This window comes from Danio aesculapii, chromosome 13 (genome assembly GCF_903798145.1).
Source record: "Danio aesculapii chromosome 13, fDanAes4.1, whole genome shotgun sequence".
Classification (NCBI taxonomy): Eukaryota; Metazoa; Chordata; class Actinopteri; order Cypriniformes; family Danionidae; genus Danio; species Danio aesculapii.
This window is the reverse complement of record NC_079447.1, coordinates 6,127,050-6,153,953: the sequence shown is the minus strand read 5'-3', so window position 1 is coordinate 6,153,953 and position 26,904 is coordinate 6,127,050. Positions and strand designations below refer to the sequence as shown.

The window sequence follows — 26,904 nt, the reverse complement described above, 5'->3', positions numbered from 1 at the left end:
ATTGTGCAGCCCTAATTGACACACTACTATATTGTAATGTGTGATGTTTTCTATCTGCTTTACACATTCTCTACTTTTTTTTTTTTAATCAACAGCAGACGTACATTGCCCAAGTGCTACAGGACCCAAACTCAGACGAGACCGGAAGTGACCAGGGTCAAGGGTCATCGCAGGACGAGGAAGGAGTGACCGAGGGTGATTTCCAGTCAGGAGAGGACAGTCTAATTGAAAACGAAGTGCACCAGTGACCCAGGCAGGGCCACAGCATGTGCTGAACTGAGAGAAACTAGCAGGACTCCCAACATAACCAAACGGAGAAACACTACACTTACTGTGTGTGAGTCCATCCCAGCTGACAGCTCAAACACTCCTTTATCTTTAATGTTTGGAGACAGGATGGCCAATTGTCAAGAACCTGGAGAGTGGCTTGTGATTGTACTCCAATAATGTTCATCATAGTTTCATTATTCATCCTCACATTGTTTGAACTGGATTTGGTAGGTGCAGAGTTTCCTGCCGTTACAATGCATGTTTAGTCGATTAGCAAAAAATTAATTATGAGAGCTGTAGTGCTCTATCAGTTGGCCAGTACGGTTTTATATTCTTATATATGCATACAGATTTCACCCTTAAATCTTTTGCATTAAAAGATTATATATTAGATTGACAGTTTGGCGACAGTTAAAGTAAAAATTGATAGGTTGCAACAGATTTAACCAATGACAGTTAAAGGGACAGTTCTATGGTGACTGAGAGAGCTTAACATGCTGCAATTTAAGAAAACACACGTGCTGCAAATCCTCACAACGCAAACAGATTAATAAAACATGCTGCATTTTCTCACGACTTAAACAATTTACGAAAACACGCTGCATTTTCTCACAACACAAACAAATTAATAAAACGCACTGCATTTTTCACACAGCGCAAACAAATTGATAAAACACGCTGCATTCTCACAACGTAAACAATTTACGAAAACATGCTGCATTTTCACACAATGCAAACAAATTAATAAAACGCACTGCATTTTCTCACGATGTAAACTATTTACGAAAATGAGCTGCATTTCTCACACAGCGCAAACAAATTAATAAAACACACTGCATTTTCTCACGATGTAAACTATTTACGAAAACGAGCTGCATTTTCTCACGACATAAACAATTTACGAAAACGCACTGCATTTTCTCACGATGTAAACTATTTACGAAAACGCACTGCATTTCTCACACAGCGCAAACAAATTAATAAAACGCGCTGCATTTTTCACACGTCGCAAACAAATTAATAAAACGCGCTGCATTTTTCACACATCGCAAACAAATTAATAAAACGCGCTGCATTTCTCACACAGCGCAAACAAATTAATAAAACGCGCTGCATTTTTCACACGTCGCAAACAAATTAATAAAATGCGCTGCATTTTTCACACAACGCAAACAAATTAATAAAATGCGCAGCATTTTTCACACGTCGCAAACAAATTAATAAAACGCACTGCATTTTTCACACAACGCAAACAAATTAATAAAACGCGCAGCATTTTTCACACGTCGCAAACAAATTAATAAAATGCGCTGCATTTTTCACACAACGCAAACAAATTAATAAAATGCGCTGCATTTTTCACACAACGCAAACAAATTAATAAAACGCACTGCATTTTTCACACAACGCAAACAAATTAATAAAATGCGCTGCATTTTTCACACAGCGCAAACAAATTAATAAATCGCGCTGCATTCTCACAACACAAATTTATAACGTGCTGCATTTTCACACAGTGCAAACTAATAAAATGCAATGCGTTTTTACACAGCGCAAACAAATGAATAAAACGCTCTGCATATTCACACGATGCAAACAAATTAATAAATCGCGCTGCATTTTCTCACAACACAAATTTATAACGTGCTGCATTTTCACACAGTGCAAACTAATAAAATGCAATGCGTTTTCACACAATGCAAATAAATTAATAAAACGCTCTGCATTTTCCCACAATGCAAACAAATTAATAAAACGCGCTGCATTTTCTCACGATGTAAACTATTTACGAAAACGCACTGCATTTCTCACACAGCGCAAACAAATTAATAAAACGCGCTGCATTTTTCACACGTCGCAAACAAATTAATAAAACGCGCTGCATTTTTCACACAGCGCAAACAAATTAATAAAACGCGCTGCATTTCTCACACAGCGCAAACAAATTAATAAAACGCGCTGCATTTCTCACACAGCGCAAACAAATTAATAAAACACGCTGCATTTTTCACACGTCGCAAACAAATTAATAAAACGCGCTGCATTTTTCACACAGCGCAAACAAATTAATAAAACGCGCTGCATTTTTCACACAGCGCAAACAAATTAATAAAATGCGCTGCATTTTTCACACAACGCAAACAAATTAATAAAATGCGCAGCATTTTTCACACGTCGCAAACAAATTAATAAAATGCGCTGCATTTTTCACACGTCGCAAACAAATTAATAAAACGCACTGCATTTTTCACACAACGCAAACAAATTAATAAAACCCGCTGCATTTCTCACACAGCGCAAATTAATAAAACGCGCTGCATTTTTCACACAGCGCAAACAAATTAATAAAACGCGCTGCATTTTTCACACGTCGCAAACAAATTAATAAAATGCGCTGCATTTTTCACACAACGCAAACAAATTAATAAAATGCGCTGCATTTTTCACACAGCGCAAACAAATTAATAAATCGCGCTGCATTCTCACAACACAAATTTATAACGTGCTGCATTTTCACACAGTGCAAACTTATAAAATGCAATGCGTTTTTACACAGCGCAAACAAATGAATAAAACGCTCTGCATATTCACACAATGCAAACAAATTAATAAATCGCGCTGCATTTTCTCACAACACAAATTTATAACGTGCTGCATTTTCACACAGTGCAAACTAATAAAATGCAATGCGTTTTCACTCAATGCAAATAAATTAATAAAACGCTCTGCATTTTCCCACAATGCAAACAAATTAATAAAACGCGCTGCATTTCTCACAGCGCAAACAAATTAATAAAATGTGCTGCATTTTCATACAACACAACAATTTACGAAAACGCACTGCATTTCACACAATGCAAACAAATTAATAAAATGCGCCGCATTTTCTCACAACGCAAACAAAGTAATAAAACTTCATTTTAATAAAATAAAAAGTAAAAAAAAATGAATAGCCTAAATAAACATTTAGCTTTAGGGTCCCTTGAAACGTTTGCATTGTGTTCAGTGCTATTTGAAAGTGTTGTAAGAAAATGCAGTACGTTTTTCAAAAATTGTTTGCGTTGTGAGAAAATGCAGCACGTTTTTTTTTGTGTTTGTGTTGTGAGGATTTGCAGCAAGTGTGCTGTCAAACACATGAAAATATTTTCGTTTTTGTAATGTTTTCTTAAATTGCAGCACGTTAAGCTCCCTCGGCCACCGTACAGTTCACCCATAAATAAAAGTACCATTTTCTCAGTATCAAGTGGTTCTAAACTTTCCTAGACATTCTGAAGGAAACCAGCAGCTATTCACATCCATAGTAGGATAAAAAAAATACTATAGAAGTCATTGGCATTGGTTTTCTGAAAGAAACTCAAATAGATTTGGAACAAGTGGAGGATGAGTAATGAATATTTCTTTAAACTATACATTTAACGTATACTTTGCTTGCAGACGTCAAAGTATTAATGTGCATTAATTTAATTTAAATCTGTCCATTACGTATAGTTAAGTATCCATTTAAAGTACAGAAAACTGAGAGGCCTAAAACATTTCATAATCATAAATTTCATCTCATATTGTGAGAAATGATATACAGTCAAGCCCTAAATAATTCATACCCCTGACAAATTCTGACTATTCAGTAAGTTCCTTTTCCTTAAACGTATCATTCCTTAAATTACTCCTTTATATAAGTTATATATAGCAAGTTAAATAAATTATTATTATTCCCTAAGTTACTTTTATTCAGTAAGTAACCTGAAATGACACAGTCTGCTCCCAAAAGATAAGACAATGTACAAGAGGCACCATTGTAGATAATAAACATTTCTCAGCTTTTATTTACATTTGAACATTAACGTTAAATCAGAATTTTCCAGGGGTGTTAATAATTTCAGGCTTGACTGTATATGTTAATATTTAAGCTTTAGAAACCAAATATTTTCCTTGGGTGAACTGAAATAGCACTACAGCATAATGTATTTTAAGATTAGTCAAAAAAAATCATGCAATTTCTTATCACTATCAAAATGAATGTATTTAACATAAAAGCCACTGCTAATTGAAAAAAAAAAGCATAGGATGGGGAAACTTGCTCTGAATTTACAGACCATGAGGGGAAAACAGCCGCCGAACACTAACTCTCTCTCACCATAATATACTTGAACTGGAAAAGCCACTATTTAGAGCGTCTGACAGACACAAATCTCTGGATCTCTTCAAGGTCGAAAGCATCTCCTGTCCACCCTTATGTCTTTTGCATATCCAGTGTTTCAACAGCTTAAATATAACTACTAATGTGCGATACTACTTTCTGAATCAAACGGACCAACTTTGGATCGTGATGCTCTACTGTGGAATGTTGTCAATAACTGAATCCTGTAGCGAAATGAACTCTAAATGCACCGCAAACTCCCAACATGGACAACAAGGATTTGCTGCTGAAGGTGAAAATATTTTTCTTTTTGTTATGCATGGGTATGATAGCAATGCTTTCATCAGGTTTGTTGGTTTTTGTTTCTTTAACAAGTGTAGACATTAACTGTTTTTTGATCAGCTAACATGCTTTACTACTTATAAATACTGTAAAAAATGACATGGGAAACACTATATCATCAAATCTAGCAAAGCTCTCATCGGGTCATATCAGCGTATGTGTCCTTAATATGGCCTTCTTTATTGCTATGGTGGTGTGTTCCTTTGCATTTTGACAAGAGAACTGGAAGCAGTGCTATGGTAGTTCTTACCTGTGTGCATTTACAAGCTGTTTGCTTGCAGTTGTGAATATATGACTGGGTTTATGCATCATTTAGTCGTTGAATCTGGATAAAAAAAGTATTAAAATTAGTCAAATCACCACTGTTAAAGACCACTTTTAAATTTAGTTCATATATTTTTACTATGATCTCCATTCTAAACATATTTTGTTCATTGTAAAAGTGCAGAAACAAGATATTTTCAGAGTTTTTCAGTTTAGAAATGAGCAGGCAAAGGCTGCGCCTGAGTGCTTGCTTTAAAATCCCCATCATCTCCCTAAAATGGTTGATCTTTCCTGCTAGTTGGATCTAAATAGTTCTCATTGTGTCGTTTATTGTTTACAGGAATAGCAATGCATTGTTTAAACTGTCTTTTCCCGCATCAAACGTTGACTTGAAATGGTCGTCAGGTGTAAGCTTAGAACATTAGCAAGCTAATCGGTGATGTTTTAGTTTATTTATGTAAATCACACTAATCACTGAGGAGCTTTGTAACTATAAAAGCAAATAACACTGTAGGCTATGCACTTCATGTGGAAATATGTAACATTATCACAGTGTATGTAACGATATCAAGCCATTTTTGTAATTGATCTTGTTTGGACGTGTACCTGATGTTCCTGCTGCTTACATACTGTAGGTGATGATGTCCGTATGACTGCATCCTGGATCTATTTAAGAAAAACAAAACAAAAACACTGTCCTTAGGCATGATGCGGTGGCAATAATTTATTTATGCATCTCTCTAGGCTTTATTTCCCATTTGTTACAGGTGTCGTCCATGATATTTATTTCATTCGTCTGTTATATTTTCCATCTTTTGAATTAACCGGCCGTTGACCTGGAGTGAAGCGGTTAAATCAGTGTAATATTTTTGTACATAGAATCATTGCACTGCTCTTCAAAACACTAAACTGTATTTACATTTGTACAGCTTAGCCAGCAAAAACCATGTACAGTCGACCATGCATTGTTTGCTTTCGTCCATTCAGATTTCCCTTAAGATCGTACTTTGCTTGCGATTGCTGTTTTTAATAGTTTTGTATCTCAACCTCCCCCTCAAATGATCTTTTGTACAGCGTCATCCTCAAACTCTTCCATGTCTTTGAACAATAAAAGAGTCATTAACTGACAAAACCATACTCGGAGTCAAGAAATTCATTTTCCTTCAGCTTAGTCCCTTATTTATCAGGGGTCGCCACAGCGGAATGAACTGCCAACTATTCCAGCATATGTTTTATGCAGCAGATGCTCTTCCAGCCATAACCCAGTACTGGGAAACACCCACACTCATTCACACACACACACTCAATTTAGTTAACCCAATTCACCTATACCCACCAATCTGATTTCACCAAGTTGGACATGTTCCTGGATTAACATCTGTGTTGATCCTGGAACCACATGCCAATCACAATTAAGTGATACGTTTACAGTTTATTCTTGTAGTTAGATTTGTGCACTTCTACATGATTGATTTTGGGAATAATTTACAGTTATGGTTGAGTTTAGGGGTAGGGAATATGTATGGATGGACAAAAGTTATGTTCCAGGATCAACATAGATGTTAATCCAAGTTTGCATCGTACTTGGTATAATCAAGACACCCCATGTTATTGGACTGTGGGGGAAACCGGAGCACCCGGAAGAAAACGAACATGGGAAGAACATGCAAACTCCACACAGAAATGCCAACTGGCCCAGGAGGGACTCGAACCAGTGACCTTCTTGTTGTGAGTAGACAGTGCTAACCACTGAGGCACCATACCGCCCGAGTCAAGAAATTGTTATATGAAGAGTTCAGATCCAAAAGCCGCTAAAGGCCTTTTCCGCCAAAAATAAGCTAATGACATTGAGTGAATTCTTTAGGCACGTGGACGTACACCATCAACAAATAGATTTGCTTCTAATCATCCAAATCCCAGCATCAGCGCATTCAGAAATAACGGTTTGTTGGCAAAAGCCGCTAAACGCCACTTGCCTTTGACAGCAAAAGCCGCTATATTCCGAGAACCAATCAGAAGCACGAATCGAATCATATGTTTTCAATGTAGCAGTGCGCTGATACGCCAGCTTTTATGAGGAGGCTGTTTTCTTCTGCTTTTATTTTAAAAGATGGAGTTTGATGAACTGGATGAGCCTGTCTGACTGTCACTGAATGGCAAATGAAAACGTCCCTTACCTCAAAACTTTATAAGAAAAAGGAAACCCAAAGTAAAGTCGGAAGTGTAGCTACTTCGAATGAGTCTGATTTACCATACATTAAACGGCAACTCCATTTCACAAAAGACAGAGTGAAGATGCCATTCTTTTCTCCCACATGGATGCTATGAGGATAAACAAGAGACCAAGAGCTTGAGTATGGTAAGAATGAATGAATAAAGTGTCTGAGGGACATCCCCTTTTGGGCAAAAAAAGGCCTACAGTACCTTGTGTTTTATTTGCTAATTTAAGCTGTTTTTTTAAAAGATGAATATCATGTATAAAACCAGATACTATTGTAAAACTATACATTATTTGCATTACTTCATAATACCCATACGTCTGATCAGCTTTTTATATTAATGGACAATGCACAGATATTGATGTTTCACAATGTTATTTACACTACATTATTTGAATCTACCAAGTTTAGTTTACAATGTTTGCAATGTTTACATTGCTCTATTTACATTAAATCTAAATCCTAAATATCAGAAATGACAACAGATCGTTAAGAGTTAATTAAAGTCAGTTTTAATGTTATTGATTAATGCACTGATTTCATTCATTGATTTTCCTTCTGCTTTTTCCCCGGTTTATCACAGCGGAATGAACCGCCACTTACTTGACAGATTTATATATTTTTAATTTAAGGTGGTTTATGTAATGTGTTTTATGTTTGGTGAAATTATTTCTAATTGCATCTTTAGTGATTTTTAGCTAATTACACTGTCTTGTGCCAATAGGTGGATTTAGAGGTTTTTGCAAAAAAAGCACAAGTGGATTTAGCTGATTTTGATGCAAAATAAAATTGACCTTGTTAAAAACCAAAGAATTGTCTAGAGTAACATTTTTGAAAAAAAAAGTTATTTTATTTACTAGCTAATAACCTTATCATTACATATAAAATGAACCTAATCAGAGGAGCCTGATATAAATGCTCATTTACAAGAAAAGAGGTCTGATGGATTTAGAGGCTTTTGCATCTGAACTCTTCATTTGTTATTACTCTTTAGAGACCATGTCCAACCTTTGGTTTACTTAAAGGGATAGTTTACCCCATAGGTCTCAAACACGATTTTTGGAGGGCCTGAGCTCTGAACAGTTTTGCTTCAACCCTAATCAAACACAGAAAAAAAAGCTATGGGCTGCTTTTAAAAAAAAAGGGAGGAGCTGCTTTGTTTCCCACCCTGTCTTCATGATTTAGTTGAAATTACATCAAACACTGAACAAAAATTCTCATTTCAAAGCATGTCACAGGACCTTAATCTCCTAGTCTGAAGAAGAAAGTTAATCTTGGATTAGCATTAGCTAATTAGCATTAATGTATTAAGGATCATTTACCAAGATAGAATACTTATTTAGAGCATGGTGTGGTCCAGTAAATAGTATGTGTACAGGCCATTTAAATATATCAGTATTGAGTATTTTGTTTGCAGATAGAGATGAAAATGCCATATTATTCTAGACCAAATTAGCCAATTGTTGATAAACACTAAATCATTTAACTAAAGCATAGGTCTCAAACTCAGTTCCTAGAGGGCCACAGCTCTGCAGTTTTGTTCCAACCCTAATCAAACACCACTGATCAAACTAATCAAGGTGTTCAAGACTACTAGACACTACTAGATCAGCTGTGATTAGGGTTGGAGCAAAACTGTGCGGAGCTGCAGCCCTCCAGGAATTGAGTTTGAGACCTATGAACTAAAGAGACACAATGAAAGATTTATAATCCACATGTGCACAAAATACTGCAAATATCCCACATTCATCATCATGTTTTATCTACCATTGTCAAAATCAAGTTTTACATGTTTTATAACTTTTTTTTTTCCCTCATTGAGTGATATTTTATGGCAGCGTTCTTCTCTCTAGTTACCACAGTAAGTTCAGTCTTTGACCTCTTTTGGTCTTATGCTGGAGTCTTGTGATGTGTCTCCAAGGAAAACAGGAACTGGGAGCCATTAATCTCACATTTTTTCTGATATCATGAATCATTCATTTGAACCGACTCTTTGCAACAGTAGACACGAATCTTTTGACTGCATTTTGGCATTGGCGAACTGTTTTAAATCGGTTAACCAATTATTCTAGACATATATACGTTATAGTTTCATTCAGATGATCTGTATTGTAATTATTTCATCACTTTAAAGTTTTAAGTTGTTTGTATGAATCTATTAAAGCATCTTAACAGAAATATTATATGTTAATTTCCACAATACACATATTAGATACATCTAAACGCTGTTATGACAATAATTTCGTTGAATTGTTTATGTGGTTTAGAGTTTAAGTAATTTTTCGAAAGAAAAAACAACTTACCTCAGCCGTTCGCGCGCCATTTAAACAGCTTTTGAGTCACGTGTCCAATTAAAACGTTTAACGTTAACATTCATAAAGTGTAAATTATGTTGTTATAATAATTCACAATCTGCTTAAATTATATATTTGAAAGGTGGTAGAAACTGCCAAATAACTACATCTGTTAGAAAACTGCTTGTTTTCTTAAGCGTAGATTCACCGTTATACAAAAATTGTAATGTTGATGATTTTTGGTATTGCTTTTATAAAAAATTCAGAGTTCAAATTTAAGTTATATTATACATATATTATTCTGAATGAACATTACGCAATAGTACAAGTAAAACGCTATTTAACGTCAAAAACCAAACGCAAAATCTCCGATATTTTTTCTGACAACACTTCTGGCTGAAAGTGAATCAGTTCACTAGAAGGAATCGATTCTCTAAAATGACTCTCCTTCAGAGCATCATCATGTAATTCCGTCTCTCGGACTCTAGGGGTGCAGTTTAGGGTTGTGGAGGGTTATGGACGGTGTCTATACGTGGAGAACTTCACTATGCCTTTCATTAAGTGCTCAAAGAGGATATTGTGATTGCTGTTTGTGTTTTAGGCTGTTTTACATGTGATGCAGCCCGATTGTGCGTTCAGATATTTAATCGGACGAGCGGAAGAGTCATGGACGGAGCTTGGGCTGTTATTCTCATTTCTCTCGCTATGTTCGTGGGATGTTTTGTGCTAGGGATAATTCCACTACTGATCAATTTATCAGAGGTAAGATTATAAATATCATAGTGAACAAGTGTTGTGTATCTCAGCATTTACACAGTAAACATAGCGGGATCAGATAGTAAACAGTAACGTTTCAGACGATAAAGCAGTGTGAAATGCAGATAAAAACAATGTTCACTAACGTTACATGTAAATAAGATACTACATAGTATGCACTACAAATGAAGTTTAGCTAGATCAGTAAGGTTTTACTATGCTTTATACCAGTAATTGAGTTAACGTACCCAGTCACGTAGCTGGGTTTTCCTGCACGTGAGATTTTTGTATCTACTCATCTTTGTTGTGTAACATTATCAAATACAGTTTATATATATATATATTTATATTTACAAATACAATTTATATATATTCACATTTGTATATCAACATAAAATAAACGTTATGTGGCATGTAACGTTACCAGTTTGGTCTATTGTACTGTATATGCATGATACTTAAAGTCTATCGTATTTACATGATACTTTTATACTTCACCTTCCAAACCATGGTAAACTCTAGAACTTTAATGTACTGTTATGAATAATATATGAATAAAGCAGTGTACTTTCACACTGGAAAGAAAATTAAAGTTATTTTAAGATATTTTCTCCACCCCTACAGGAGAAACTTCAGTTGATTAGTGTCCTGGGGGCGGGGCTTCTATGTGGCACTGCTCTGTCAATCATTATCCCGGAGGGGGTGGAGTTGGTGCAGGAGTCATGGAAAGGTAAGAATAATTCACTTCACAATTAATATGCACAGTCATGTGCACTCTCACATTATCTGCTTTTATTCAGGGTGATTTATAAGTTACCAAAACTCACTTTCAATTGTGCCATGTACTGAAGGGATAGTTCATTCAAAAACTGTGGGGGGGGGGGGGGGGGGGTCTTGTCATTATTTACTGTCTCCACATATTCTAAATTTGTTTACGTTTATTTGTTATGTTAAACACAAAAGAGGCTACTTTTAAGATTGTTGAAAACTGGTAGCCATTGACTTCCGTTGGATTTGTTTTTCCAACAATGGAAGTTTCCATCAACCTGTTTTTATGTTCATTTTGAATATCCCAAGTATAATTGCTTAATGGAAAATCCCAGATTAGCATAAAAATGTCTGCACACAACTGAGCAGGATAAACGCTTTTTAAAAGATGTCCATAAATTACAATGGATACATTTCGGAAAAAAAATACATTCCTAAAAAGTAATGTGATTTTCGTTTTAAGCAGGGCTTAATTTGTGCTGGAACAAGCCAGATCCGCCACCTATGAAATCTGATCCGGCACCTCATTTTACTGATCCCCCTCCTCAACCGCCCTCCTCTGCAGTCTGCTGTTCACTTTCACTTTCTTCCGTGACTCCCCAACCCTTTTCACTTTCATCTGCGACAAATCCACCCACTCTTCACTTTCATCTGCGACCCCTTCCACCATCCAACACCCCACCCCCATGCCGGATCCGTTACCCCGATCTGTTCCGGGACCTCGCAATTCCCAAATTAAGCACTGGTTTTAAGAGATCATGTTTTGATAAAAATGGACACGATGTGATGGCATTAATGGACAAACCAGTATTTTGAGCACATTGTGAAACATCTGAAATGTTGTTTTGGTCTTTTTAAAATCCCTCAGCCAAAGTCTGTCATCACTAGTGGTTCAGTATTATTATTACAGTGGTCCGTTGCACGCGGTTCATCTTTCACAGCCTCGCATTTTCACCGATTTTTTTTTTTTTTTTTTTTTTTTTTGTGCGATTTGAAATGCTTTTTTTTTTTTTTTTTTTTACAGCGCATTGTGTTCTGCATCCTGATTGGCTGTAGACCACTGTCAATCAATCTCCTCCATGTCTCCTGTACAGTACAGAATGCGTTTAGCTTGCCAAATTAAGATAAATCTTCGATCGCTAGCAGTGTGAGTTTCAACAAGGATGCAAAAAGGGTTGTAACTGTCTGCAGCAAGACCATAGTAAAAGGGGTCACACACCGGATGTGCCGCACCACGCAGCGCCATGCATTTTACAATTGTAAACATAGGTTTATATCAGGGTACGCACACTGGTGCAATAAGCCCAGATATGACTCAAGACGCTGTTCATATTTCTGCCGCACAACAGAGCACCATCTGAATATTTTATTTTGGATAACATGTGAATGTGCGTGTCCGGTGTATGACCCCCTTAAGGATGGAGTCTGCTTTAGCTTTGTGGATCAGTGACTGCAGGAAACAGAATGAACATTACGCCGGATGCCAACATTATCAAAAGCTAAAAAGCTTGATGAACCTTTTGCTGACAGCGATGAATGTTTGCGTCTGACAACAGGTTTTAATCTTTGATTTCATTCTGTAACACTGGCTTTACTTTTCTGTGAACGTTTGAATTTTGAGAGACTTTAAACAAGAGACAAACGTGTAAAAATGTTAATGCCAGTCTGAGAAAACTGTCTTAAGCAAAAGTCTGAAGGGTTTTACAGCCTTAAAACATCTAGAATAATTGTGAAAAATAAAGAGGACTACAAGTTATTTTTAGAACGTAACTCCGGCGAATAATGAGGGACCGCTGTATTATATTATTATTCCCTCCAGATCTGTCTTGAGCATCTGTCTGCGCTCCTAAAGAGCATCTCATGCCTCCAAAAGCCACCGCATAGCATTCATTGTGTTTCATTTTCTGAGGTGCAACTCATTAATTAGATATGAAAAAAGGCCCACAGTGGCTTTTCCTATCGCATAAAACTCCATTTTTCTTTTGATATTTGGCACCAGTATATCAGGAAGTGATGAGTTAGTTGTCTTTTTGACTCATTGGATGAAAAAAGTTATATGCAATATTCTAGTTTTGTGCATAAGTCTAATTTGCATCTTTGGATGGAACCATAGCTACTGGTTGCCAGTTTCCAACATTTTTAAAATATCTTATTTTAGGTTTAGCAGAAAAAGAAACTCAAACAGGTTTGGAACAACATGAGGATGAGTAAAGCGTGAGAATATTTTCATTTTTGGGTGAACTATCCCTTTAAGTAGCTGTGTTTCCAGCACGTTATGATTTTGCCAAGTACGACGCGATTCTGTATTAACATCTATGTTGATCCTGGAGCATCATAGAAAATGTAACCCATACCTATTCCCTACCGCTAAACCCAACCATGTAAATTATTCCCAAATTCAGAGGGGAATAATAGTTTCATAACAATCATACAGAAGTGCATAAACCTACTGTAAACTAAACATAAACAGTAAACATATCTCTTAATTCTGATTGGCTGAATAAAATGTTGTTTCTGGATCAACAGAGATGTTAATCCAGGAACATGTCCTACTGGCTGAAATCAGGTTAGGGGTGTTTCCAATGCATGTGTCTTTTTCTCTGGATGTAGACTGGTACTGCACCACTGTGGGAAGGACTCCAAATATCTCTGAATCAAACTCATCGCTTCATGTTGTGGCAGAGAAAGGTCTGCGTCCGCACTCCATCATCGGAGCCTCTCTGGTCTTGGGCTTTACACTTATGTTTGTGGTGGACCAGATTGCCAACTACTGCTCCATGCATGGTATCTCATTGCTTTTACATATTCGAAATTAAGTGCTTTTTCAAAATACTTTCACTTTTCACAAACATGGACCGTGTTTGCATAGAAATGCATATAACATGTTGCGTTATTATTTTTAAACATGTTTTAAAATAGTATACATCATATACCACACTATATTATTCTAAATAGTTTATTTTTGTGAAATATTATTTTTTAAAAATTTTAACCTAACTTTATCCTTAAAAAAGTCGTGATTAAACGTTTAAGAAATATTAGGTTTAGGGCTGCACAATATATAGTTTCTGCATCGCTCTGCAATAGCCACATCACAGGATCTGCAATGTTGACATGGGATTATAATAACCAGGAACCACACTTCAGAACGTGATTTATGAAGTCATCGCAAAGTGTAACATTAACAGAGAGAAATATTTGGATGTGTTTTTAAAACCTGTGACCAAGATATCAAGCAAATTTAAATCAGTACATTTTATATTAAGTTTGTACATTTAACAAAGTTTAATTGCATTTAATTATTTAAACAATAAAGGTGAAGAAAAAAAATAAATATATAAATATATATATAGCAGAAAAACAAAATATCACAATGTCAGTTTTTCCAATATCATGCTGCCCTAGTTTTTGTTACTATGTTAAAAATAAAATCCAAACAGGATCATTAAAAATGCTTTTTACGCAAAAAAAACAGAGCAATCAATGTGTTTGCTCGTGTGCCAAGAACATATCTTGTTTTTTTTTTCAGTAGCCTGCATTAATTCAATGTACAGTTGAAGTTAAAATTATTTACCCTCCTGTGAAGTTCTTTTCTTTATAAATATTTCCCAAATGATGTTTAACACGGCAAGGACATTTTCACAGTATTTCCTATAATATTTTTTCTTCTGGAGAAAGTCTTATTCGTTTTATTTCAGCTAGAATTGACACAGTTTTTATTGTTTGGATAAACATTTTAAGGTCAGTATTATTAGCCACCTTAAGAAATATTTTTTTTAAGTACATATCACTGTTATACAACGACTTGCCTAATTACCCTAACTTGCCTAATTAACCTAGTTAGGCCTAGTTAAGGGTGATCTTGGATAGCACCGTTTCACTGCACATGTTAATAATGTCACCCGGTCCACTTATTTCCACCTTTGAAATATAAATCGTTTACGTCCTTCTTTCACACTTCATTCAGCTGCCATTATTGTTCATAGTTTAGTCACATCCCGTTTAGACTACTGTAATTGCCTTCTGTTCGGCCTCACTAATAAAAACCCCTTCATAAATTACAACAGGTACAAAACGCTGCAGCCCATAATATCACAAAAAAAATCTGTCACATCACACCCATTCTGCAACATCTTTTTCAGAATTAATTATAAAAATACTTGTCACTTTTAAAGCCATCCACAATCTTGCTCCTCCATACGGTACTAGTCTTGTTCATATCGCTACACCTTCTCGTACTCTTCTCGATCCTCTAAGGATCGTCTCTATCTGCAAGTTCCACGATCACGCTTAAAATGTCGAGGTGATAGAGCTTTCTCAGTAGCAGCTTCCACTTTCCTTAAGAACAGCTCCAACTTTTGAGTCTTTTCAGAGGTCACAGAAAACACACTTATTTTCCTTAGCTTTTAATCATGTGATGTGAGTTTGTATTTTGTTTTTTTGTGTATATTTGCATGTGTTTTTATGCGTTTTATGTACACCACTTTGGTACCCATTGTAGTTTGTTGAAAGTGCTATAGAAATAAATTGAGTTGAGAGTTGAGTTGAGTCGTACGCTCAGGTCTTCTTTCATTCACGTCACTAGCCGCGTTTCCACTATCGCGCCTAAAGCGAGCGAGCCAGGGCGAGCCAAGGCCAGTCGCGTTTCCACTATCACTTCCGGGGCGTAATCGGGCCAAAGCAGGGCTTCCTTGGGGCCAGCGTCCGGCCTTTTTCGGCCCGCCGAATACCTTGGGCCTAGGAGGGCCAACTGGGGCTTCGGGGCGGGGTTACGTACAAAGGCAGAGTTTTCCTGTCAGGTAAAGAGGAGACAAGATGCTTTCTTCCCTTGCTCTCGTCGCTCGGCTGCTCTTTTGCGCCTTGCAGCCAAAATCTGTGTTCGAAGTAAATGCGGCCGAACTCGAATGTAAGTTCTTTTTTTACAAACAGTAAAAAAAGCAATCGCTTCGGTGTTCTCCATCTTCCAGCTCTCGTAGTGATGCCAGGTTGTGTTTGGGGTTATAATTTGAGTTTTTTGTTCCCGCTGAAGTGGGCGGGTTGTGTGACATTTGATTCGGGGGATGTTCTGGGGGCGGTGTTTGCGCGACGCGCTGCGAGCAACTAGCCCGACAGTGGAAACGCGACATGATTTCGGCCTCATTCCTCAACCTCCCGGGCTATTGGCCCGGCCTGGCCCGATTAAAGCCCTGGCTCGCACTGGCCCGATAGTGGAAATGCGGCTACTGTTCCCCTGTCCACCTTGTCACCATGGGGAGCAGATCCTTCAGCCACTCTGCTCCTCAGCTTTGGAATTCACTTCCTCCTGATCTCCGTAATTTAAACTCTATTTTACAATTTAAATCTTAACTCAAAACACATCGGTCTAGAACAGCCTACTCTTTTTAACCTTTTTAAAAATAGTATTGTATTATAATGACTTTTATTGTGTTTTTATTTGAACTGATTGTTCTTGCTGTCCTGTACGGCGACCTTGAATGTCAAGAAAGGTGCCTTTAAATAAAATGCATTATTATTGTTGTTGTTGTTATTATTGTTGTTATTATTATTAATATTATTATTATTATTGATATTATTATTATTATTATTATTATTATTATTATTATTATATGTCTTTCAGCTGAATACTAGTATCTTGAAAAATATCAAGTCAAATATGATGTACTGTCATCAAAAACAGAAATTGGGGAAACAAATATACAGGGGAGCTAATAATTCTGACCTCAACTGTATATCAGTCAGCCTTATATTACTGACGTTGTAAAGCACAGTCATAAGCATGCATCATGAGTTTATTTAATTTATTCCACTCGGCTGCAGCCAGACATGATGAAGTGTGTGGAAAAACTGTGAGGTGTGAAACGCTGTCAGATGCTCTCTTGAGAACATTTCTGTTTGTTTGTTTTCAGATCCCAGAGCAGGAATGTACCGTGGAAACAGTTTGACTGCCACCCTGGGTCTGCTTATTCACGCCGCAGGTGACAAGGGCTTCACATGCACTATTAGGCTCTCCTATTGCCCATACATTACATTACATGTCATATAATAACAAAAAATGGAAAATCTGCACACTAAAGCTGACTAACCTCATTGTCTGCTTTGGTACTAATAGCTAGTGTTGCATCTAGGTCAACAAAATCATTAAATCTATTTAATATAAAAAAAATTGTTTATCCTAAAGTTAACATTTTCCAATTAAATTCCTCAACATTTACATTTTGTTGTGAAAATGATTATTAATAATGATGAGTTTTAATTATAGCTGTGGAATCTGACGATCCTATAGACAAAATAAAAATATATAGTTTCATATTATGCTGGAGAATCTGTTTTGTGCTGTGGCAAAATTCATTATTTATTTTAATGGTGTTTCTTCATTGTTTGGATGACTACAATCTCACACGCCACCACAGGGAAGTAGGGCTGCACAATATATCGAGTCAGCATCGATATCGCAATGTGATCATTCGCACTAGTCACATCGCGAGTATACGCTATGTTGAGTCTGTATTATAATGTATCATTTGCATGTGTTTTTGAGGCCTGCGACTGTATGAGGATTTTAAAAGCATTCAGGCAAAAGAAATTGTACCGTTTGTAACTTTGATAATTATTTACAATTATTTATACAAAGAAAACTATGAGGAATTATTTTACATTTGATTATTCAATTACTATATACCTGAATACTCTTAGAGTACTTGGAAAACAATGAAACGCAGTTTATTTCAGTTGTATCTTTATTTTCGTGGAGTTTTATCAATTCGAGAGGATCATGTGCTATGATTGATCGTGGCTGGTCCTGCATCACAATCATTGTTAAACCAATCAGGTGAATCATAGCCCTCAATAAGTAGCCCAGTTTGTTTTACTTCCAGTATCTTTGTTTTTGAAGAATCCCCCCAACCACCCTATCTCCCCCTTTCCTCCTTTACCAAGGGGAGCTCTAGTGACCTTCCTGATCTCAGACCCCCTTCTAAACGACCTGACGGGAGCCCTGGGCTCAATTATCTCCAAGCTCAGGGTTCTCTGCAAGGACAGCATGCCAAACCTGCTATTAGTATCAAGTAATAGCTTAGTGTGAACTCTTGAAATTGTATTTATGTATGCTTGTTGATTGTTTGTTATATTATGCAGATGCACTTCCCTACAGAATCATCCCAACCCATCTAATATTATAAATTCTTTCCAGAGAGATTCAGGTTATCTGGTGAAATTGGATTCATATTGCATTATACAGTTGAAGTCAGAATTATTAGCCCCCCTTTGATTTTTTTCCCCCCTTTTTGAATATTTCCCAAATGATGTTTAACAGAGTAAGGAAATTTTCACAGTATGTCTGATAATATTTTTTCTTCTGGAGAAAGTCTTATTGGTTTATTTCAGCTAGAATAAAAGCAGTTTTTAATTTTTTTTTAATCCATTTTAAGGTCAATATTATTAGCTCCTTTAAGCTATAAATATTTTTTCGATAGTCTACAAAACACACCGTCCTTATACAATAACTTGCCTAATTACCCTAACCTGCCTAGTTAACCTAATTACCCTAGTTAAGCCTTTAAGTGTCACTTTAAGCTGTATAGAAGTGTCTTGAAAAATATCTGGTCTAATATTATTTACTGTTATCATGGCAAAATAAATCAGTTATTAGAAGTGAGTTATTAAAACTATTATGTTTAGAAATGTGCTAAAGAAATCTTCTCTCTGATAACAGGAATTGGGGAAAAAATAAACAGGGGGGCTAATAATTCAAGGGGGCTAATAATTCCGACTTCAACTGCAGAATAACAAAATATTGCAATGTTAGATTTCTCCAATATCGTGCATCCCTACTTGGAAGTACATTGTATATTATTTAGCAATATTTTATTTCTGTGCCTATAGTAATTTAAAATTTTAATATTTAATTTTGATGTTATTAATTAATCATTTGCCCAGAAGTTCAAAATAAAGTGAGAAAAATAAGCACATATGAATGAATACAATATGCGAGTACATACTTGAAACTGTAAAAAGAAATAGTCCTCACCAGATGATCTCTCTCTCCCATTTTTAAAAAACTAATTTAAGGTGAATATTATTAGCCCATTTAAGTATTAGTTTTTTTTTTTGTCTACAGAACAAACTGTTATTCAGTGACTTGCCTAATTATTCTAACTTGCCTAGTAAACCTAATAACTCAGTAATATCTTTATTTTGCACTTTAAGCTGAATACTAGAGTCTTGAAAATACCTAGTAAAATATTATGCTCTGTGATCATGGCAAAGAAATTAGTTATTAAAAATATTATGTGTAAAAATCTGATCATCGTTAAACAACACTTGGAAAATATTAATTGATTGAATTATCTGAAAGGTATAATATATCATTGTCAGGATATGAGATGATTTATATGATTATATGACAATTTTGTCATATTGCCGAGCCCTAGTATTGAAGAAGATTTTTATTTACTAAACCAATATGAAGACACATTTAATTGGGTGAGTGGAGGGCCCTACGTATCTGCCATTATATATCTTTGAAAACAGGTGATAGGTTAAGGCAAAGGGCTCATAAAAGAGCATGAGAGAGGACTTGGGGATGCATTGAGAACCATCTGTGTCAGAAAGGCATGAAATGTATACAACATATGTTGAAACTGTCATGTATATTTGAAAATACACACACTGTATGGGAGAGAAGAGTCCAGTTTAGATGTTTGAAACATAGATACTAGTCATGATTACCAAATGTGAACTGTGTGTGGAAAAACGGTGATGATTATATTAGATCTGTACATTATAAGGGCCAACAAGAAGAGGGGTCTTTAAATAGGGGTCGTAAAGGAGTAGGAGCTGGGAGAGCCCTGTTGAACTAGTAAACAGCTGTGAAAGCACAAAGGTGGGAGGAGGCAAGGATAAAGGGGATAGCAAATTTGAGGGACATTGGATTTGTCCTGGGGAGAGACTGAGATGAGTCTGCTCCAGGCTGTCTCTGCTTTTTTGGGAAATATTCCAATAAAGTATATTCTTCTGATATTCATAACCCCAGTCTGAGCTTGATTCATTAAGAAAACAGCCAGAAACCACAACAGTATTAATGGTGAAATGTCTCGGTTTAGTTTAGTTCCCTGTGTTTTGTCAGTTGTGAAGAGATGCTCAGATCTGAGGGTGTTTGTGTGGAGTCCATTTGCATGACATCTGTATTTTCCGCTTGTCTTCAGCTGATGGGGTTGCTCTGGGTGCAGCTGCGGCCTCATCACAGGTGTCTGTGCAGATCGTCGTGTTTTTTGCTGTCATTTTGCATAAGGTAAAACTGCTCTGGTGTTTCTAATTTAAGTATCTGCTGAGTCATTCTCTATTAAAGGGAGAGTTCCCACAAAATTAAAAGTGAATATATACTTTAAATTAAATGGGGGTTGCTTTGAATAATTATTGCATGAATATTAAAGCATTGAACATGTCTGCAAAAATACTGACTCTAAATCCTTATTCGGATGGGACTTCTTTTCCAAATGACGTTTCAGTCGACGTCTGTCATTTCATCTATATATTTGGACAGGACTAAAGTTTCTGTGTTCATTACAAAGGTAATGTGCTTTTGTGTCTGTAGCCTAAATAAAACAAATAAGACTTTCTCCAGAAGAAAAAATATAATCTGAAATACTGTGAAAAATTTCTTGCTCTGAAACAGGAAATATCCATTCATTTATTAATTTTCTTGTCGGCTTAGCCCCTTTATTAATCACAGCGGAATGAACCGCCAACTTATCCAGCACGTTTTACGCAGCGTATGTCCTTTTAGCCACAACCCATCTCTGGGAAACATCCACACACTCATACACTATGGACAATTTAGCCTACCCAATCCACCTGTACCGCATGTCTTTGGACTATGGGGGAAACCGGAGCACCCAGAGGAAACCCAAACGTACGCAGGGAGAACATGCAAACTCCACACAGAAACGCCAACTGACCCAGCGGAGGCTCGAACCAGCAACCTTCTTGCTGTGAGGCGACAGCACTACCTACTGCGCCACTGCGTCGCCTCGGGAAATATTTAAAAGAGAAAAAAAAAATTGACAGGAGGGCGAATGATTTCGACTTTAACTGTGTGTCTGTGAAACAGAAATGTTTGTAAGGTCCCCCAGTACAACTAGTCCCATCCGAATAGGTCTTAAGATTACACAATGGAAAAAAATATAGTCTTTATTTCAGCCAATCATTTAAAAGTCTTTAAAAACGATGTTCATTTTGCTTCGGCAGCTCCTCATAAAGGAGGGAAAGTGAGTGTTCACTGTTGCACTGTTTTTGACAAATGTAGAAACATTATAGTCAAAAGGCCTTAGTTTGTTTAATACACATTGCCTTTCTTCCTCTCGCTCTTTTCTTAGGCTCCTGCTGCGTTTGGACTCGTGTCGTTCCTTTTGCACGCAGGTCTGGAGAAGAAAACTATTCAGAAGCATTTACTGGCATTTTCTGCTGCGGCGCCACTGATGGCAATCAGCACATACTTCATCTTGAGTGCGGTGAGTTACTGAACAATATACGCACTAGGCATGGGCTGGTATAAGATTCTGATGGTATGATAACATTGGATATAAATATCACGGTATTGTGATTACTGCTCTAATATGTATTATTTTTAAATGTCTGGGTAAAAAAACTAAAACTTTTTCCCCTTTGAAAACAATGTATATTATTTTCTGAAAGATTTATGATATTTTGGAGCAGTAAACATGTCAGGCTAAATGATTCAAATGAATCACTGACTTCTGCTGTCTTCATTAGTTTCAAAAACACTGATTTCTTTACAATTTAAAACGGCATCTTTGGATATCTTTTCTGCTGGAGATACTGTTGTCCTATATATATATATATATATATATATATATATATATATATATATATATATATATATATATATATATATATATATATATATATATATATATATATATATATATATATATATATATATATATATAAATAAATATAATATAAATAAAAATCTTACACATACCTTAGGAACGGTATTACAGAAAATTTTGCCAGGTTTAAAACCATGACCGCGGTATACTTTGAAAACGGTTATTGTCCCATGCCTAATATGCACTCAGCAGTCATCTGGTTTTGCAGTTACTTGATTTTATTTCAGTTTGTTGGATGATATGTTTTTGTATACAACCAAAATTTTAAATGGTTAGCATTACAATATTTTGCCAAACAACTAAATTTGTACAGAATGTGGTGCTATAATAATTATTATTTATATGCTATTATTTTTGATAACATTTAAATGGGGTTTAATAATTATGTTGTGCTATATTATATAATTTCACATAAATTATTTGTACTTTAAAAAATATTTTAAACAATGTAAAATTATTAGTGCTGGGCAAAAATGAATCGCGATTAATTATGTAGATATAAACTGTATGTGTATACAACGCAGTGGCGCAGTAGGTAGTGCTGTCGCCTCACAGCAAGAAGGTCGCTGATTCGAGCCTCGGCTGGGTCAGTTGGTGTTTCTGTGTGGAGTTTGCATGTTCTCCCTGAGTTCGCGTGGGTTTCCTCCGGGTGCTCTGGTTTCCCCCACAGTCCAAAGACATGTGATACAGGTGAATTGGGTAGGCTAAATTGTCTGTAGTGTATGAGTGTGTATGGATGTTTCCCAGAGATGGTTTGCAGCTGGAAGGGCATCTGCTGTGTAAAACGTGCTGGATGAGTTGGCTGTTCATTCCGCTGTGGCGACCCCGGATTAATGGAGGGACTAAGCCGAAAAGAAAATGAATGAATGAATTAATGTGTATATGATACAAATTAGCGGCGTCACGGTGGCGCAGTGTGTAGCAAGATCGGCTTACAGCAAGAAGGTCGCTGGTTTGAGCCCCAGCTGGGTCAGTTGGCATTTCTGTGTGGAGTTTGCATGTTCTCTCCGTGTTTGCATGGGTTTCCTCCGGGTGTTCCAGTACAGATATGTGGTACAGGTTAAATGAATAAGCTAAATTGGCCATAGTGTATGCAAGTGTGTATGGATGTTTCCCAGTGTTGGGTTGCGACTGGAAGGGCATCCGCTGTGTAAAACATATGCTGTATAAGTTGGCCGTTTATTCCCTGATTGATGAAGGGACTAAGCTAAAAAGAAAATGAATGATACAAATTATGTATACACATTTAAATATCTATGTAACACAATTGTTTTGTATAGTTTTATTTCTTTCACACATACATAATAAATATATAATACATGCACATATATTATGTCAAAACAAACTTTTATTTTGGATGCGAATAATGAGGATTAAACTTAAAGTAAACTAAATTAAAACTAAACTTAAGTAAACTTAATTAAAGTAAACAAACTAAATTAAAATAATTATTCAGTTATTATAATTATTGTGCTTTAATAATTCTTCTTTTTAGTATATTTTATTTCAGTTTCTTACCAAGCAACAATTTTAACACCCGAACCACCTTAAAGGGAAAAAAATGATGACTAACCTGCAAAACTAGTCTAAGCTGTTTCAGCAACCAGACCCTGCTCTCAGAGAGTAACCGACATGCTTACCGATAAACCGACGTGTTATTTTTAGACTGCAGTTTACAGTATAATGAGCGTTACAGTGAATCCACGTAAAAGGAGGAAGAAAGCAGGGCTGTGCAATGTGAATACTGAATACAAAGTCTATCATGTCATATTATGCTGTATTGCGTTGTTTTTTTTCGTAGTGTAACAAATTTGTTTACGTTATCAGGGTGTCTGCAGGGTCTTAAAAAGTCTTACATTTGAAATATACACTTTTACGTCTCAAATTCACTGAAATATTGTGTTGTAGGTCTTAAATCATTTTTAGCAAGTCTTAATTTTCCTGTGTCCATGTAAAGCTACCCAGTCAGCCAGACACACATCCAATCACAATCAATAATGCTCTCAATAAAACATTTAACAAACGTTTATTTAATTAACTCTGTTTACCAATATGGTTAATTGTCTTCCTTACTATAACATGTGCTGTGTGACGCATATACTGGATAAGTTGGCGGTTCATTCCGCTGTGGAGATCCCTGATTAATAAAGAGACTTAGCCGAAAAGAAAATGAATGAATGAAGAATAATTAACATTTGTTAAAGGTTGTGCTGGGTAGCTACCTAGTGGGGACACTGACCAGGGGTCCGTTCTTCGTACCTCACTTAAATGATCTAAGATGATTTAACAGATCCTGGATCTTTTAATCTTGATAACTCATTTCTGGCTATTTTGGTTCTTCAAACAAGTTGGCGAATCAGATTAAAATGTCTGGATGAACTGATCTGAGATCGCTGCATGTGTTGTGAAGGACAGATCTATCGATCCTCGAAATCATGATCAGCAATGCAACGATTGGCTGGCGGCACAGCAGCGTAATGACAACATCTGATTAATATTCAATTATCCATGTGAGCTAAATGACATTAAATTCGTAATAAACTGTTTGTTAAATATGATAAGCAATAACTTTCCACATCTGTTGTGGGCTGCAGGCTTTACACCTTCATGTGTCAAGAGTATTTCGCAATTTATTTAGTTTTACATTTAGAGCAGATTTTCTTCATTAGAATAGCCTATAGGCCTTTTCAAGTATCTTAATCAGTGTAAGGAATAACAGGCTGTTTAAATTAATTCTGCATCAAAAAAGCATTTTGATATCAGTAAAGGCTGATTAAATATCAGTATTTAAACTTGAATTTTTTTATAAAGTATTTTCATTTAGCTCCATATATGTCTGACATTTAGTGGGTGTAGTTGAATTGATATATGTCATTATATTGTTAATTCAGTCTATATGCTTTAGTAATGCTTTTTCAAATTAAATAATAATTTATTCATTTATTCAAAATGAATGAATATGAAAACAACAAAACAATTTATTTTTTTTATCTCTGCAGTCTAATGGCTCCTCACAGAGCCGTCTGAGCGCTACAGGCATCGGCATGCTGTTTTCCGCCGGGACGTTCTTATATGTGGCCACAGTTCATGTTCTGCCAGAGATCAACAGCAGAGGGCACCAGCGCTCCACTCACCTCCATCATCACGCAGTCAGTGGATCTGGCAACCCGCAGCAGGCCGGACTGGGCATCACAGAGAGCCTCACGCTCATACTGGGTGCTGGACTTCCAGTGCTGCTCGCCCTCAAACTGCCTGACAACTAATCTGCTAAAACAAAAACAGCCAAACATCATTTTTACATTATTTCATATTTTTATGAAGACTTGAGAATGGAGTTTTAAGTTTTGTTAGTATTATGAAAGCACTTTTTTTTATTGCTGGGCAAAGATTATTCATGAATCACATCCAAAAATACAAGTTTGCATTGATATACTATATGTGTGTGTATTATATTTTATATATATATATATATATATATATATATATATATATATATATATATATATATATGTTATACACATACATATAAACTATACATATACAATTTGTTACATTGATATTAGTTTTATATAATATGTATCATATATATTTTATATCTCAAAATAAATCAGCATTTTCTCAAATACATGCATGCACGTGTATTTATATACACATAAAATTGTCAAAACAATGTTTATTTTGGATGTGATTCTTTTTTGCCCGGCACTACTATTATTATTTGCTGAGAAACAAAATGTTAGCCTTTGCTGTTTTATGTGCGGTCAGCTTCTACCACAGTGTCCTATTAAAGGGGTAGTTCACCCAAAAAATGACATTTCTATTACTATTTACTCACCCACAAGTAGATAAAGACTTTTATTCCTTTCAAACACAAAAGAAGATACTTTGAAGAATGCTGAAAACCTGTAACCATTGACTTCCATAGTATGTTTTTCCTATTGTTGAAGTCAATGGTTACAGGTTTGAGCATTCTTCAAAATATCTTCTTTATAGAATAAAGAAACTTGTGAAGGTTTGAAACAAGTCAAAATTGAGTAAATGATGAGCAAATTTAGATTTTTTTGGGTGAACAGTCTCTTTAAGTCACAAGTCAGTACCTGGAGGGCCGCAGTTCTGCACAGTTTAGTTCAGGGGTGTCCAAACTCGGTCCCGGAGGGCCAGTGTCCTGCAGAGTTTCAACTTGCTTCAACACCACCTGCCAGGAAGTTTCTAGTATATCGAGTAAGAGCTTGACTAGCTGATTCAGGTGTGTTTGATTAGGGTTGGAACTAAACTCTCCAGGACACCGGCCCTCCAGGATCGAGTTTGGACAGCCCTGGTTTAGTTCCAACACTAATTAAACACACCTGATCAAACTAATTGAGTGCTCTAGGCTTGTTGATACCTACAGATGGGTATGTTGAAGCAGGGCTGGAACTAAACTCTGCAGAGCTGCGGCCCTCCAGGAATTGGCATCTTTGCTTTAAGTCGAAGCCAAAAGAGATTATTTATTTTTGCTGTAATATCTTAAATCAGTTTTATTTCTTTCATCTGAAGTAGTTCAATGTGCAATACAATGCTCTTTTCCAAAGAGTTTTACATTTGTTGAAGTTTTATATAAAACTGAGCAAGATGTCTTGTATTAGTATAAACCAATGTTTGAGATTTCCAATGCAGTCCAGATTGAGATGGCACAACAGACTTTCTGGTACATGACAATCTATTAAAAGCCATTAAATTTACTCTTTGCTTTGTCCATTTTGTCTTTGCAGATCACTTGACTTGATGTATTAGATACTATTAAATCGGTATTGATTTAACTGAGAGACGCCGTCAGGGTTCAATCATTCATGTATTAATTTTTCTTCAGCTTAGGAGGTTTGCTGAAGGTGCAGCTGTCCTGCAGTGAGGGGTTGCATCTTTAATAAACTATGACAGCGTGTGTTCGTTGAAAAGTAAGAATG

At 36.1% G+C, this 26,904-nt stretch overlaps 2 protein-coding genes across 3 annotated transcripts in view; both read left to right on the top strand.

The window, feature by feature from the left end:
- Positions 1–825, top strand: part of tmem63ba (transmembrane protein 63Ba) — a 75,846-nt gene extending 75,021 nt beyond the window's left edge. For both annotated transcript variants that reach the window (XM_056470850.1, XM_056470849.1), the window contains one exon: positions 96–825. In XM_056470850.1, the coding sequence (XP_056326825.1) occupies positions 96–248 (153 nt within the window). In that variant the 3' untranslated portion in view covers positions 249–825. The remainder of the gene's footprint in view (positions 1–95) is intronic.
- A 9,203-nt stretch (positions 826–10,028) lies between these two features.
- LOC130240119 (zinc transporter ZIP9) lies at positions 10,029–25,395 on the top strand. The gene is made up of 7 exons (XM_056471542.1): positions 10,029–10,289; positions 10,908–11,013; positions 13,662–13,835; positions 16,958–17,026; positions 20,255–20,340; positions 21,425–21,559; positions 24,961–25,395. The coding sequence occupies exons 1-7, from the start codon at positions 10,194–10,196 to the stop codon at positions 25,222–25,224; spliced, it is 930 nt and encodes a 309-aa protein (XP_056327517.1). The 5' UTR covers positions 10,029–10,193; the 3' UTR covers positions 25,225–25,395.
- The last annotated feature ends 1,509 nt before the right edge of the window (positions 25,396–26,904 follow it).